Source organism: Ammospiza caudacuta, chromosome 20 (assembly GCF_027887145.1).
Source record: "Ammospiza caudacuta isolate bAmmCau1 chromosome 20, bAmmCau1.pri, whole genome shotgun sequence".
NCBI classification, from domain to species: Eukaryota; Metazoa; Chordata; class Aves; order Passeriformes; family Passerellidae; genus Ammospiza; species Ammospiza caudacuta.
In genome coordinates, this window is record NC_080612.1 from 5,572,029 (window position 1) to 5,588,716 (window position 16,688).

Here is a 16,688-nt window from a genome sequence, read left to right on the forward strand (position 1 = left end):
GACAGGGGAGCTGCAGGACTCATCCCTGCTGGGGTGGCACAGTGTGCATGGGGCACAGCCTGATGGTGGAATTCTGCTGCTGGAACAAAACTCAGGACAGGATTTTAAGGCCATGGCAGCTAAGCCTGTCAGGTTTAGGATTTTCTTTCAGTTCTAACATTCCTCTTTGCCAGCAGAGCTTCCCTCTCAGCTGCTTTGTCTGAGGGATGTTGTTGTTAGGTAGGACGGGTGAAGAAGGGCTGGGAACACTCTCTGGTCTGTTCAGCATTCCCACAGAGTGCTCTCATGCACTAGCAGAGGATTTAGGTGGTTGGTAGGGACCTTTGAGCATCCTACTCCCCCGGGAGGTGGAGTTGGGACTGTGCACAGCCTTCTTGCCTTGCAGCACAAATCTCTCCCTTAGCAAATAAAATGACATTCTGAGCACTATGAGAGCATCAGCAAGGACAGGTGAACTTATCACCTTCCCTTTCAGGTGATAAGTTCACTTGGCTCAGTCATTTTGTCACCCTTCCCTCCCAAAACCAGTGGCCTTTTTGCCCTTGTCATTACCCACAGCTTGTGTCCTGCTGCTGTGTCACAGGCATTCCTCCTCTCCATAAGCCTGGGATCTCCTTTCCCTTAGGCAGCTTCCCTGTGCTTTCCAGCTTGGAGGGTTGATAGGAAGAGAGCAGTAAACTTAGAAAATAAACACAGATCAGAGAAAAGCACACAGTTCCTGCTGTTCCTCCAAGGGAGATGTCAAGACCCGCGTCCACGCTCAGGAGGATGTGTGGAGGAAATCTCCAGGCTCCCTCTTTTCCTGAGAATACTGTGCAAAGGGAAAATCCCTCAGCTTGGCTCTGAGCTGGTTCTTTATCAGAAAGGCATTATCTGGGTAATTAGCCCTGCCTGTGAGTACAAATGTCTTTGGCTCTGCCTGTACTGAGCCTGGAAGGAGAGGTTTGCTGAAGCATCCCTGAGGTGCTCCCAGTGCAGCAGCCACCATTCAGGAGGGAGCCTGGTCCTGCCAGCTCTCTGAAATTACAGTGAGCCTTCACTGCCACGTGCCCTCCTCTCTGCTCTTGTGATAATTAAGTGCTTCTGGCCTGTTGCATGGTGAACTTTGGTGTTTGTCAGCGCAGTGGGACAGGTCCTCTCTTCTGATCCAGCCCTGCCTGTGTGGTAAAACTGGTATAAGCATCTCCTAGTGCTTCTTCCAGCAGTAGTGGTGCTTTGCAGCCAACTCTCCTGCAATGCAGTAACCCCCCACTGCCCCTCAAGTGTCCTTCAAGGAGTTTGGGTGACAGCAGGAGCTCCCGTTCCCCCCATTTCTGTCCCCAAAAGCAAGTCCTGTCTTAGCTATTTCTCCTCTCTGTGCCTTCCTGCTCCCTCCAGCCTCTCCTGGGAAGGACTGTGCTATTGTGGGCATGGCTGCTGGTGATGGTTCAGTCCCTCAGGCTGAGGCCCCCAAACTCAGGAGCTTTCAGCAGCAAATTGCATCTTCTATTTTGTCCTTTTTCTGAAGCTCCTTGCCAGAAGGCAGCAAGGACTTAAGATGGGATTGGAACCGGAGGAGAGTTCTCCTCCTGGGTTGACAGTGGTTGAAAGAGAAATGGGTGCACTAATTCCTTTGATTTTTCTCATAAATTTTCATTATGGAGAGATAAAATGAGAAGCGTAGGAAGTCCTCCAGGCTTGGTCCTGGCCGTATTTGGAGGTGGTTGTGCTCATCTTGGATCCTCTTCCAGCAGACCATGAGTCATTTGGCTGCCTGTATTGGACACAGATCTGTGCTAAGTCACAGATAAGCACTCCTGAGTCTGTCTCTCAACATCATCATTTCTAACAGTTGTTTGGAGCTGTCAGGCAGGATTGAAACACTGCTCAGTGTCTCCTCTCAATTACACGGGTGCAAATCCAGAGGATTTCACTGGATCGGTACCAAAAATAACAATCCTTTCAGCAAGCCATGAACCTGGAGCACTGATGGCAGGTGGGGATGTTTGGGCACGTGGTGCCATCACTGCCAGGAACAAAAGCTTGGGAAGGAGCTCACTGGAGTGGGTTTGGTGACCTGTTCCTGGTATGGAGGTTAAAAACAGGTAACAATGGACAGAGACCTTTCCTCTGTGGCACTGATGCAAAATTCCTGGGGGTTTGACTGTGTGCTGCAGGACCCTTGGTTAGTTAGATTGTGTAGGAATCACTCCAGTGGTAATTAGATATTGGATGCTATATTAATAGGAATATTAATAACCTTCCCCTTAGGGAGGGGAAGGAGGAAGTGACCACCCCAGCTCCTGGAAGCACTGACTGTTTTCCCAAGCAAATTGTACCATGAGCTGGTTTGTCATTAAATATTCATCTGCTGGGCTACTTTGGGGGTTTGAGTGGCCCTCCAAAAGGTTATTAATGCACAGAGCAGGTGGAGGCACAAAGATTATTTATTAAATTCAGATTGCCTTTTGCCACTGTGCTGGTGCCAGCCGGATGACAGGAGGAATTACCCTGACTGTGGTGGTGTTCTCAGGGGTCCCAGGATGAGGGAAGAAAGGAGAATCTTGACTCCATGTTTCAGAAGGCTGGTTTATGATTTTATGATATATATTATATTAAAAGAAAATTATATACTAAAACTATACTAAAAGAATAGAAGAAAGGATTTCATCAGAAGGCTAGCAAGGAATAGAAAAGGATGAAATTATAATAAAATCTTGTGACTGACCAGAGTCTGAGCCAACTGGACTGTGATTGGCCATTAATTAAAAACAACCACATGAGACCAATCACAGATGCACCTGTTGCATTCCACAGCAGCAGATAATCATTGTTTACATTTTGTTCCTGAGGCCTCTCAGCTTCTCAGGAGAAAAATCCTAGCAAAAGTATTTTTCATAAAATGTGTCTGTGACACCCTGACCCCTTCCCACACCTCAGCTGCCTGGGCTCAGTTTCCTTCTTATACCTCTGACAAGACCAAAAATAAGATGAAGCAGCCTTGAAGTGGCTCTGAGCTGGAGAATGGCCTTAACATCATTTAAAACAGTGGTTCAGCCAGAGGAACCCACCTCCTCCCTCAAACTTCTGCCCCAAATGCAGAAATGAGGCTCCTTTGTCCATTTGGAAATGAATCTGAAATCCCTTGAAATTGAAATTCATTTGAAAATTAATTTGAAATTTTTTCATGGGGAAAGGTGAATGGAACAGATGGTTAGCAGTGCTTTCAGGAAAGCTTTTGGGTCAGTGTCTGTGTGGCCAGCACTGACCAGGACCCTGCTGTAGGCTGAGGAGCAGCCCTGAGCCAGTCCCTGATGCCCAGCACACCCCAGGCCACAGCAATCAGCTCTTTGGCTCCTGTTCAGTTTTAACACTGCTTTTTTTCCTTCCTCCAGGCTATGAAAGTCCTCTCCAAAAAGAAGCTCTTGAAGCAGTATGGATTTCCACGTGGGTATCTCACATTTGGAGGCCTGCTTGCTGTCCTCAGCCAGATTTCTCTGTGGAAACCTTGCCTGCAAGGGGTGCAGAGTGGCCTCCTGTGACAGTGCCCATGTTAAAATGGAGCTGGTTAAAAGGGATGGTGAGGGGGCAGAAACAGCCACAGGCAAATCCAACACACTCAGAAATGAGATGCCTGGCTCTGATTTTTGTGAGTCTCTTTGAAGTGCTGACTCTTCCATATTCACCATTTATGAAGCCTAATTAAGCACTGCAATTAGGCAGGGTGTTCCCCTCCTTTCCTTCCCCTGGGATAGCACCTGGCTGCAGGCTGAGCCATGGGATGCTGTCAGGACCCAGATCATCCCTCTGGCTGTCCTGGATGGCCAAGAGCCCTGCCAGGGGGCTCAGAGACTCTGGCACAGAGCCCAAAACACCTGTGGGTTTGATTATGACCTGTGGAGCAAATTACCAACCTTATATGAAGATCTGCAAGCCATGACAGTTTAAGTAGAATGATAGTGAAGTTATCACAGGGTGGAAAAGTAGATTTGGGGTTTTTAGAATGGGGGTTCAGGAGGCAAGATGGAGGGATCTGGCTGTGTCCAGCCTTTCTCCTTCTTCTTCTTCTTGGCCTCCATCTTCTGCTGTGATGTTGGCACTTTTGGATTGGTTTAGAGTAGAAGCTCACTGTCTAACATAGGTGATGGGTATTGGAAAGTAATTGTAAATATTGTACAGGTAGTTTTTAGTATAAAGACATAACACTGCCCCTGGGGCAGGCAGAGTGCCTGGAACTGTCCTGCTGGATGGACCTCGACAGAACAGGAGAAAAAATTTTATAGATAAGATACAACAAACAGCCTTGAGACTGAGAAATGAAGAGCCCTGACTCTTTCTTCAAAGAGACCGGGCTGGGAAAAGAGACTTTCCAACTTTCCTTGGGGTCACTCTGACCAGCCGGAGACCCCAAAAGAATGTCCCAGATCCAGCTGGGAGCAGCTGCTCTCAGTGGGACTTGGAGAGCTCAGCTGCAGCTGGGATACTGCAGAGCTCTGGGATGAGAACAAGGTGATGATGAGAACAAGGTGGTGATGAGGATGATGATGAGATCTTGCAGAGGGGCCAGTGCTGCTCACGTTGCTGCCAAAGCAGGAATTCCTCACTGTGCTGTCCCACTTGCAGGTCGGCCTCCTCCCAGAGGGTCCAAAGCATCCTCAGGAGAGCAGCCCAAGCCCATGGCACCCCTGGACAGAGTCTATCAGGAAATAGCCATCCTCAAGAAGCTGGACCACGTCAATATTGTTAAGCTGATAGAGGTGAGCTGCTTCTCCACCCTAATTTATGCTGAAAAAAAATCTGGTTTGTATTGCAACAAGAGGGTTTTTCTTCAACTGTTCTTACTTCAGCCAGAATTGGTTTAATATAGATGTTCAGAAATTTAGGCTGGTGATTCCAAGCAAAATCTTACTGAGTGTGACTCTCAGCCTGAACTCTGGGATGGTGCCCAGGAGAAGGCAGCTCACTGTGCAGGTAGAAATGGCAGTGAGCTTTGATCACTGAAACTTGTGTGCAGACAAGCCTGGGAAGGTGCACAAGTGCAAGGCTCCAGTGCCATTTTCATTATTGACTGAGGGCAGTTTAGGACAAGCAGTACCTTTATTGGTAGGCTGTTTCTCTAAATAGAGGCAGAAGCCCAGATTTTTCTGGAGACAGGAAAATCTGTCCTACAAAACCCCAAAAAAAAACCCTGTCCTCCAAAACCCCACTCTGCAGGACTCTAAATATTAGCCTAAATTGTTCTCAGTGTTATGCAGCTCAGCTCAATGTACTGGGAGTGTTACTTGCTTAAAAATCTTTTTTTTTTCTGCTTTTTTTCACTTTTTTTTTCTCTTTCCCCTTTTTTCTCTGTGATCTCTCAGGTCCTTGATGATCCTGCAGAGGACAACTTGTATATGGGTATGTGAGTTTCATAAGCTAACAGAACCCTCTGGGCTTGGGCCTGGTGCTGCCAGTGCCACATGCCAGGACTGGGGGTCAATACTGCAGGAAACTTGTGCCAACCTCTGCAGACTTTTTTGTTCTCTGCCAAGTTTAAATGCCTGTAAATGCAGCTGGGATGGAAAGGCCCCGTGCAGTAGGGTAAGGCAGCCTTGTGTCAGCACAGCTGTGCACACCTCTGTGCCATGGGGACACTGAAAACACCTGGCAGCTGCTCTGTCCCTGCTGATTCCAGCCCCAGAGGCAGGAGGGAGGGGAAGGGTGCAGGATGGTTTCCTTGTCCTCCTGCTGTGAAACTTCTGTAGGATGGTGGTTGTGACTCCAAAGTCACTCCAGTCTTGTCTGGGAGTGTCCCCTGTGACCCCTGGTGAGCCTCAGGACCTCCTGAGGGAGCAGCATGGTGAGGAACCCACCTGGGTTCCTCACTGGGTGTTTATGCAGAGGGTGAGGCAATTCCACCCATTTTGTCTTCCTCTCCTCCAAACTCTGACAGTGCCAGCCATCCCTAACCCCAGTTTGGGTAAAACACTGAGGGACAGGCCTGGGAGGGCCTGAGGTGCCCTCTGAGATGGGCTGGAGGAGGGGATGGCTGACCCTTTTACATCTCTGCTTCCCCAAACTGTTTCCTGATGAAGCAGGTTCAAAGACTGCTCCTCATGAAATAATTATGGGACACTTCTGAAGCTGCCTGGAGGAGGACTCTGCCTAGCAAATGAAGCAATTTGCCTTTGAAAGGCCACTTTTCCCTCTGGGCTGAAGCCCCAGTGGCATCTGACAGCATCTCAAAGTGATGGCACTGGTTGTGGGGAGGGTGATTGAGGCTGTTTGTTTGAAGGACTGAACTCCTGGGGATGGAGGAAAGGGGAGAGATGAGGTCGAAAGCTGCAGAGAGGAAAAAAAACCCAAAACTCAACCAAAAATGCCCCCAGTGCAGAGCAGATGTAGATGAGGAGGTTTTTGCTCCTTGCCTGTGGCTGCTGGGATCAGGCACTGATGTGAGCACTTGGAATGGGGTGTCAGCAGGCACTGAGCAACCTGCAGAGGTGCAGAGAGGCTGAATAATGAAATGCTTCCACAGAGAGGTTGGATAATGAAATGCTTCCACAAGCTGCAGCTTCTGGAGGGCAAGGTGAGCCAATTCAGGCTGCCCTGTTGTGTTTGTACCCAGTGCTTTGGGGAGGGGATCTGCTCAGATTTTTTGGGAGGTGCAAGCAATCCCCATGTAATTCATGAGGAAAGAGCTCTCCTACTCTAGGTAAAAGCAGATCCTTCTCCTGTTTGTAGAGCAGGATGAGAAAAACACTTTTCCCCAACCTCCTAACCAGACACACAAACTCATGTGCTCTGCAAACCTCAACTCACAGCAGCAAATCCTCCTCAGTGGCTCCTGCCAGGGAGTGCTTGGCCGTGACAAAGCTGTGGCTGTGCTGCTGATTGACACAGCAGAAATGGAGCAGCATGTTCCTACAGCATCTCCTTTGCTATCAGCAGTTTAGTGGGAATATCACACCAAACACCCTCCCTTGGAGGTACAGCAGGGCTCAAATCAAGCAGGGCTGGCACCCAGAGCAGCAGCACTGTGGGTGATAAGTTAGCACCCACTGTGTCCCTGTGCAGAGCTGGCAGGAGGGGGGATATTTGTCTGTGCTGAAGAGATGAATATTTTCATTTTGCATCCTCTGGTGTCCTTGTCATGGGTGAGGGAAGAGAAATTAGTGGAGATAAATTGAATTTGCAGGTATGGGAATGGATGTGTGTTTGTAGGTGATGAACAACAAATAAGCTCAGGCTGCTCTTCTCATTCATTCATGGTTTATTTCCTTTTCTTGCAGTGTTTGACCTCATGAGGAAAGGGTAAGTAGCCCTCCTGGGACCCCTTATGTTGAAAATTTTGGTGTTCTTCATCAGGTTCTCATGTGAAATGGAGGTTTGATATGTCCCATGGGGCAAACCCTGTCTGCAGGGCAGGCAAAACTCAAAAATTCCAGGTTGCTACAGCCTGGAATGATGTGGTGAATAAAAATGGGTTGGGAGGACATGTCAACAAATTCTTTGACAACTCCTCATCAGGTGCCTGGAAGAAAAGGTTTGAATAGGAACATTCTGGTGGGTTCCCTCTGACACAAGGGGTGTGTGGTTACACCAAGATTTACTTGGCACCTCAGCACTAACCTCTCATGGGAGGCTGTGCTGTTGGCAGATTTATTTTCCATAGTAAAAGAGGGGATAAGGTGGTAAGAGGTTCCTCTCTGCTCTTTGCTACACCTGCACTGGCTCTGCAGCCCCACTGAGGTCAGGATTTCTGTGCCCAGCATGGAGGAGATTCCCAGAGGGGTTTTTCCTCTCTGCCCCATGAACAGGCTGCCCGCTCCAGTGGGTTGGTGGCAAGAGGCTCCTCAGTCTCCCTGGGGATCAGGCTGAGGGAGCTGCTGGAAACAGCTGAGGCTGGGGAACCTGTGCCTCACCCAAGTGCAGCCTGGCTGCCTCTGGCAGGAGGCAATTACACTCCATTAGTGGCTCTGCCAGCCCTGCTCTCACATTTCTCCCTGGTTCCAGCAACAGAAAAATGTGCATAAAAGAGGGAGGGGAGGCAGTGGCAGGAAAACACGAATGGGAGGTGAAGGTCATCAATCCAACGGGCAGCCAGGGAGAGGAGGGAAATGCTGCAGGGAGGATTTGCTGCTGGGTGCTGAGGGGAGCAGCCACAGTTTTGGCAATGGCTGTTCTCTGGCAGGGCTTGGCTGCCAGGATGGGGTCCCAGGAGCACTCAGTGGATGTGTGTGCACATGCAAAGCCAAGCTGTGAGCACAGGCAGGGTCAGCCCCCAGTGCAGGTCCTTTGTTGCAACAGGGCACAAAATTCACGACACACAGAAGCTGAGATGTCCAAGGTAAAAAATGCATAGTTTATTTTTGAACTCTTAATATTTATAGACTTTCAAAAGTGGCTATGAATTGGAGGATGAAATTGCTACTTCTCCAGCCACACTAGTCAAACTAACACTATTCTTCTTCTTTTAAAAAGATTTTTAAAAAATATTTTAAAATATATATTTAAAATATATTATATATTTTAATATATTTATATATATTTAATATATTTTAAAATATAAAATTCTATTATATTATATATAATTTATATAATATATAATGCATAAAATATATTTAAATATATAGAAAACATATTTTAATGTATTTAAAATATATAATAAATATATAAAAATATAGGAAATACAAAATAAATATATAAAATTATATTTTATATAATATACAAATAAAATATAAATAAAATATAAAATATATTTTAATGTATTTTAGTATATTTCTAATAAATTTTTAATATGTTTTAATAAAATATATTTTTAAATGTATTTTAAAATATTTTTAAATCTATTTTCTTCTTTTAAAAAGAAACACAAAACAATCATTATTTACATTAAAAGTATGTGGAAAAACTCCATTATAAAAATGTAAACATCAAAAAAATTTTAAAAAACTTTAAAAAAACAAAGCAATAGTTCTTAGCTCCAGCCATTCATCCACAAGGAGACAGCAGATTGTGACTGGCTCTTAGAGCCTTTTTGCCCTGAGCTTTCAGCAGGCATAGGCAGGAGAGGGGCTTGTAGAGCCCTGTGCTTCCCTCAGCAGTGGCAGCATTCAGAGGAAAGGAGAGGAGAAGCTGACCAGGTAACCTTGGCTGTTCAGGGCTGAATGGCTGAGCTCTGGTGGTGGCTGAACCCTGAGCAGCTCAATAGGCTTTTAAAGCAGTTCAGCACAATGCACAGAAAATATTCCCATTTAACCTTTGAGCCAGTGGTTGGTGTGTAGACTCTGCCTCAGTGATACCAGCTGCACGATGACATTGTGTCAGGCCTGAGCCCAGCAGGCAGGACATGCAGAGCACAGCCACAGGCACTGTCCCCACTGTCCCAGTGCTGACTGGGATCTCATGGCAGTGCTGGTGCTCACAGCATGGGCAGCTTCAGCAGGAAGCCAAAGCCAGGTCCAGCTTTGTTCCTGTGCCATTGGGACTGTCAGTGAATAGTTTGTCTTATTTGGTGCAGACAGCAGCATGATGATGCTGAGGGTGTGGCTCAGAGCTATGCAAAGCCACCCAAGCTCAGTAACCAAAGCATCACCACCTGTTTTGTTTGCCAGGTTTTTTTGATGGGTGTTTGCTTCCCCTCTTTCCCCCCAGTCAATTCATTTTAGGTTTCACAAACAATATTAAGCCAATAATGTCCGTGCCAACAAATTGTGATTCTAATCCTGCTTCCTGATACTTGCAAACCCGTTTGTCTGGGTGAGCAATTTGTGTCAGCTGGCTTCTTCCCTGCCTCCCAAATAACTCTGCCACTGTTGGGAAGGCCAGGCAGGCTGGGAACAGCTCTTGTGCTCCAGATGCCAGTGGTGCTCCAGCTCCCCTGTGGAATTAGCATCACCCTGCAGGGATAACCCATCTCTGCACCTTCTGGGAGCCTCAGTGCTGGCACTGGTGATGGAGCACAAGCTGCTGCAGTGTTTGGGTGCTGCTGGCCTCGTGCAGAGCACTGAGAGGCTGTCCCTGTCCCCAACAGGCCCGTGATGGAGGTGCCCAGTGAGCAGCCCTTCAGCGAGGAGCAGGCTCGGCTCTACTTCCGAGACATCGTCCTGGGCATCGAGTACTGTGAGTACCCAGCCCTGGCACAGCCTCTGCCTCGGCCCCGGGGGGAAAAAATGGATGCATGGAAAATTCTCCAAGCCTGCCAGGAGGCTCACACAGTGTGCATCTGTATGCAAAGCTGGAGATAAGAAATGCTGACTTAGAAATGCCATGGAATAGGACAGATTTTGTTGAGAGAGAAATGGAGCTAGAAACAAGTTTCAAAGGATGGCCTTGCAAAAAAGACTGGATATTGTAAGTGCAGGTCTGCTGACAGGGGAGAGAATGGTACATCTGACTTTATGTTCTCAGAAGGCTAATTTGTTACTGTATTACACTATATTATATTAAAGAATACTATACTAAACTAAAGAATACAGAAAGGATAGTTACTGAATGCTAAAAAGATAATAATGAAAACTTGTGACTCTCTCCAGAGTCCAAACACAGCTTGGCCCTGATTGGCCAAAGAGTGAAAACAACTCACAGCAGAACCCAATGGAACAATCACCTGTGGGTAAACAATCTCCAAACACATTCCACATGAGCACAACACAGGAGAAGCAAATGAGATAAGAATTGTTTTCCTTTTCTCTGAGGCTTCTCAGCTTCCCAGGAGAAAAATCCTGGGCGAAGGAATTTTTTCAGAGAATGTGAATGCCACAACTAGATACTTTGGAGAACTAGAACTATGAAAGATGCATTGTAGTAGGATCCACAGGAGTTAATTTAAGATGATTGGCTTTAAGGCATTCGCAGCATGGTGTGGCTAAAGCTGATAGACCAAGAAACACTTACAGTGTATTGGAATTAAGACATAGTTGGCTTCTAATTGTGATAGTGTGAATTATAACTTCTGTATTGTCCCAGCCTTCTCATGAGACTGAAAATAGAATAAAAAGTTTTTAAAACACCTCTCAGTTACCCATCTCTGGGTCAGAAAAGGGCTTAGTCCAACACCCCTGCTCAGCTGGGGAGGGGCATCTTGGCCCTGGGGGCTGTTGGATGAGGCACAGAGGTTGTTACCTTGTGTTTCAATTGCCAAACAGCTTTTGATTAGATCCATTAACAGCAGCTCATAAAGCAGCTCCTAAATCTCTTAGGTTGGATCGGCTCTTGTGGATTAATAACAGACAATCAAGGAAGTTGGAATACAGCTTTCACAACTGAGAAAAGTCACCAGTACAGTTAAACAGGAACCCATAATGTGGGCTAGGTTGTTCAGTGTATTCCTAAATGACCAGAAAAAGAGTAGAGAACAATAAGAGATTGGTGATGGCACTGAGATATTCAGGATAGTTGTTGGAACTGACTGGGAAGAGTGGCAGGAAATAGCCATGGTAGCAAGTGATAAAATGGCAGGTAAAAATTCATGTTTCTTACTTCAGACTAATGCATGAGGGAGAGAAAAACTGAAAATACATACAATGTGATGGGCTCTAAATTATCTCTTCTCACTCAGGCTTTGTTCTGGATAGTCCTCTTGAAAATGCCAGCCCATTACTTAGTGACATTCAGCAAGGCTAACAAGATTTGGGGAATTACTTGGAATGAAGGAAAGAAGAAAGTAGAAAATGTTATTGTGCAGTTGTTTGGATCTCTGAGAGCTCTTAGGTACAGACAAGGAGTATCCTGAATATTATGTACAGCTTGTTGGCTCAGCCTGTCTTAGAAGCAGAACTCCCTAGAACTGAGGCCCAAGAAGGATGATGAGAATGGTCTGGAATACCTTAGGTTGAGAGGTATGAACAAAGCTCTTAAGACTGGAAAACTATCTTGGGAAAGGGTGCTATAGCAGAGGCTTATAAAATCCTAAGTGTCAGGGAAGTGCTGGACAGGAAATGAATCTTTTCTCTCTCTAAAAACACAATATCTAATGGATAGCAAAGAAAATAACCAGGTAGCCAGTTTAAACCAAAAGGAATTACTCACTCTCAGCCACTGAGGGAGAACAAGTCTCTGAGCATGATGGGCCTTGCTGAGGCAGAGGAGCATGGTTTGAGGGTCTCAGTCCCTCTCCTCATTGAAATGCAGCACCACCTCACTTTTTGTCTAAAACCAGCAGGGAATAAAATCACTGTTTGCAAGTCTGACAGTCCAGAAGCTTCCAGGTGCTGCCAAAATTAGTCAGGTCACCCCAGAAAGTTGGTAGAATTAATAAATGAATGAGAATCTCAAGACTGTCTTTGAGTAGAGCTTGAAGGATAAAGATGCAGCTTTTTATGTTCCCATTAGCATTCAGATTGCAGCAGAGCCTGTGTGCCTCAGCTGGGAGAGACAAGCTCTGCTGTGCTGGGTGCTGCTGCAGGAACAGTTCCTGCTCAGAGGAAACTTTGAGTTTAGTACACAGGAAAAAAAAAAAACCAGCAATGTGTGGGTAGTCTTAAGCAGAGAGAATTAAATTCAACAATAAATTATAGGATGCCCAAGCACTCCCAGCAACAGAACAATAGGATGCTTTGTTTTGGACCATTGAGTAACCACTTATTTTATTAGCAAATGAACGTTAAAAATGGTGTTCTCTCTGAACTGCTGGGTAAATGCATGGCAATTATTATATAATTAAGAGGAAAAGTGCACTGTTTGTGCATGCTGAAGGAAAAGTGTTGCCAGGCAATCCAGAGATTGCAAGGTAATTTTAATGTAAGCATCCATTGTGCAATTTGGGAGGCTCAATAACCTTGCAGCTGCTTGAAGCTCCCAGTCATCACAGCAGCAAATGCATCATTGTTGGTTGGATTTCATCAGGTTAGAAGTTGGAACCTGCATTCCTGTTGGAGCCTGAGAAGTGTTAGGGGTGAGCAGGAAGGGGGAGCCAAGGTGGTGGGAGATGTGAGCTGGCCTTTTAAACACTGGTGGTGCTCTGTGGGCACTGTGTGTCTGTGGGGACTGCACTCACTGGTTTTTCCAAAATATGGAGTGTGCCTGGGGTGGAGACCTCCTGCAGGAGGGATGACTGTGGTCCAGGTGATGAGAGCTGGGTGGGAAACCTGGCTTAGGCGTGGTGGGAGGCTGGGACACAGCCCTGGAGCTCCCTGAGCCAGACAGTGGCACTGAGCTGTCACCTGCTTTAGGCTGGTCTTAGTGTGTTCAGTACCAGGAATGCACTTTGACACAAACACAGTCCCAGATTGTTCAGGATCTGGGAGTCAGGGAGAGCTGCCCATGGTTGTCTCCCTTCCTCTGGCCCTGCAGGGCTATTTGGGAATACATTTGGAGTTTAGGCATGGTGGTGTCACTGATTCTGGTTTAGTGTCCCTGTCCCAGGGCTGGCTCAGGGGTGTGTGGAGTGTCAGGAGTTGTTCAGGAACATGCAAACTGTCACCCCTGGTGAAATGGGCTCTTCACAGCAAAGTGGTTCTGCTCCCATTTTCAAGACTTCCCCAGTGCTGCTGGCCCTGCACACCCCACACAGTCTGGCCTCTGTGTCAGTGCCAGCAGAGTGGCAATTCCAGAGTGTGCTCAAGTGGCAGCATCCACCCCACAGCTTCTGCCAGGAGCAGGGGCTCAGCTGGGATGGAGCACAGGGGGAAGCTGAGCCCTAACAAAGGGCTGGGTGGTGCTGAGGCTGCAAAACTTTGGGCTTCAGCAACTTATCCAAGTGGCAGAGGCTTAATGGGTGCAGCAAGAGAGCAGCAAAACAGTGGAGAGAGGTGACAACACCACTTGGGATGGGAAAGTTTGGATCATTTGAATGGGAAAGTTTGGATTATTTGTGTTGTTGACCAAAGCATGTGCTTAAGCATCTCTGTCAATTAGGGATATGTGCAATTGCCACCTTTCCAATTGTACCTCCCCTCTGGTAGTGCTTTAAACTTCAGTCTCCCTTCCAGTAGGCAAACTTTGCTTTCATAGAGATACTCAGTAGAAATGTTTTATATGTATCATTTCTAAAGGAGCTGTTAAAAAGCAAGATTGTGTTAACCTGCTGGATCTCCAAGGTTTCCAGAGGCAAATTCAGTGAAAAGCACCTTTTCTAAAACGACTAAGGAACTAACTCTTTACCACTTCTACCTCTGATCCCTCTGGGTTTTCACTCCCTGTTAGTGGATTTGATGATAGGAAATGGTCACCGTGCTTCATCAGCAGGCATGACGGATATGCCAGGTGGGTATCCCAGTTTGATTTTAGGGCTGGGACATGAGAATATTCATTTAGTAAGAATTCATTAAGAAGTTTCATTCCTTCCTGAGTAAGGAATGAGAATAAGCAGGCAGAAGGGCTGTGCAGGCAGGAGCTGGCAGTGAGTCTGGCCAGGAGCACACAGTGCAGAGCACACACAGTGTGGCCCAGGGGAAATCCCTGCTGACTTGCACAGTGCAGATGAAGCACAGTGACTGTCCCTGCTGCTCTGGAGCTGCCAGCTCAGTATTCCAGTCACGAGAAGCTAAAACAGTTTCTGTCAGCCTGGCTGGAGAAGGAAAAACCTTATTTCCTATAAAAGCCTGCTGTTTTCCTCCTGTGACTGTGTCTCAGGGGGGTCAGTTTTGGTCTCCCCTCTGCAGAGGAAGGCTTGTCTCCTCTGAGCTGTGGGGTTGAAGGGAGGGTAATGGCATACAGCTAAAGCCATTGGGAAATTCCCTTTCCAGCAGTAGCCCTCTGCAGTGAGAGCTGCAGTGACCCAGGGCCCTGCATGCTGAGCCTGCAGCCTGAACAAAGCTCTGACTTCTCAAAGCTGGCTTTTCTGAGATAAGAAACTTGGTTATCAATCTATAATTTCCATTACCTTAAAGGAAATTTAAGCAAATGAGCCAACACAGGGTTGTGTGTTCTGAAGAGTGTCTAGTGCAGGGTGGGTGCGCCAAGGCATCAGTGCTGTAGGTGGTTTGGTCTGGTTTGAGGTGAGTTCTTCATGCTGGTGTGGGCCAGCAGAGCTGGGATATGGGTCTGTGGTGGGGCTGCTGCAGGCTCTGTGTGATTGCCAGCAAGCTGCTTGCTCCCATGTGGGAAATGGGGACCTGCCTCTTCTCTGCCTCTGTCCTGTACAAGTTTGGAGCTCCTCAAACAGAGCAGGTTGAGGTGAGAGCTACAGCTGCAAGGTTCTGGGTGATATAAATGACACCACCAGGAGAAGAGAGGCTGGTTTATGTTTTATCACATGCAGACAAGCTCTCCTTAGCTGATAACAACCAAACAAAAAAGCCTTTCATGAGCAGCAAGTGTTGCTGATACCGATCGATAAGGACTGTACAAGAGTGAGAGTAATTAGCTGGTGGAGGAGATCAGAGAGATCTGCTGGAGCCTCTTCAGATCAGGCAGTTTGATTTCTGATGTTTGATGCAGTTCTGTGGCTGCTCAGGGTTAGAGCAGCCCTGGCACAGCCTGTGCAGGGTGTTTGGTACCTGCAGTGCCCTGGGGCGCTGGGCTGGGTGCAGGCAGCTCTGCACTCCCTGGGGCTGGTGACAGGTGACAGGGCTGTGCTCAGCTGGGCTTGAGGTGCACAGGGACAGCCTTTGCCAGGGTCACCTGTCCCTGTTCCCTGTTGCTTCCTGGTGGTGTCACTGATTCATGAGCTCTGGTTTAATATCCCTGTCCCAGGGCTGGCTCAGGGGTGTGTGGAGTGTCAGGAGTTGTTCAGGAACATGCAAACTGTCACTGGGCTCCTGGTGAAATGGGCTCTTTTGCTCCCATTTTCAAGACTTCCCCAGTGCTGCTGGCCCTGCACACCCCACACAATCTGGCCTCTGTGTCAGTGCCAGCAGAGTGGCAATTCCAGTGTGCTCAAATGGCAGCATCCACCCCACAGCTTCTGCCAGGAGCAGGGGCTCAGCTGGGATGGAGCACAGGGGGAAGCTGAGCCCTAACAAAGGGCTGGGAGGTGCTGAGGCTGCAAAACTTGGGCTGAATCAACTTTATCCAAGTGGCAGAGGCTTAATGGGTGCTGCAAGAGAGCAGCAAAACAATGGAGAGAGGTGACAACAGAGCTGGGATCCTGCCCTGCCTCTGCAGAATGGAGTGTTCCCCTTGTCCCCCCTGTCCCCTCCATCCCTTCCCCACACAGCCCTGAGGATGAGCAGCCCTCTGTTCTGAGCTCTGCATGGTGGTGCAGCAGTTTCAGGTTCTCTGAGTTGCTGCAGCAGCTTCCTTGGGAGGGTGTTAAATCATTCCTTTGCCACAGGGCCAATGTGAGAGCAATACTAAGCAGGCTCTGCAGTAGCTCCATATGGATTGCTTTTGTCCTTGGATGGGAATGGGATTCTGGATTTAATCAGCAGAATTCAGCACTGGCCTCAGTAAATAGCAGGATGTGTCAGTGCAGTGCAAAGTTTTATATGTATCATTTCTAAATGGGATTTTAGCAAGTTTGTGTTAACCTGCTGGATCTCCAAGGTTTTCAGAGGGGAATGCAGTGGAAAGCACCTTTTCTAAAAGGAATAAGGAACAAGATCTTTTTCTACCACTTTTAAATATGCTCCCTCTGGGTCTTGGCTCCCTGGTGGTGGATTTGTTGGCAGACAGATCCCAGGCATTTGCCTCTGAGTGAAAGGGAAAGTTCTGGAATAGCCTGTGGAGTCTGGAGTGAGGAGTGTTTGTGAAATGGCTGTGTTGTCCCACCTAGGACTGAGCAGAAAGGAATGATGGCTTTGCTAAGGAGCAGGGGGGCAGTGGCAGAACTGTGGAGACCCAGA

The 16,688-nt window shown here is 47.4% G+C and overlaps 1 protein-coding gene across 3 annotated transcripts in view; it reads left to right on the plus strand.

Moving 5' to 3' along the window:
- Window positions 1-16,688, plus strand: part of CAMKK1 (calcium/calmodulin dependent protein kinase kinase 1) — a 99,287-nt gene that overhangs the window by 56,457 nt on the left and 26,142 nt on the right. For all 3 annotated transcript variants that reach the window (XM_058817675.1, XM_058817677.1, XM_058817676.1), the window contains exons 5-9: window positions 3,375-3,426; window positions 4,603-4,736; window positions 5,340-5,376; window positions 7,251-7,272; window positions 9,995-10,083. In XM_058817675.1, the coding sequence (XP_058673658.1) occupies window positions 3,375-3,426; window positions 4,603-4,736; window positions 5,340-5,376; window positions 7,251-7,272; window positions 9,995-10,083 (334 nt within the window). The remainder of the gene's footprint in view (window positions 1-3,374; window positions 3,427-4,602; window positions 4,737-5,339; window positions 5,377-7,250; window positions 7,273-9,994; window positions 10,084-16,688) is intronic.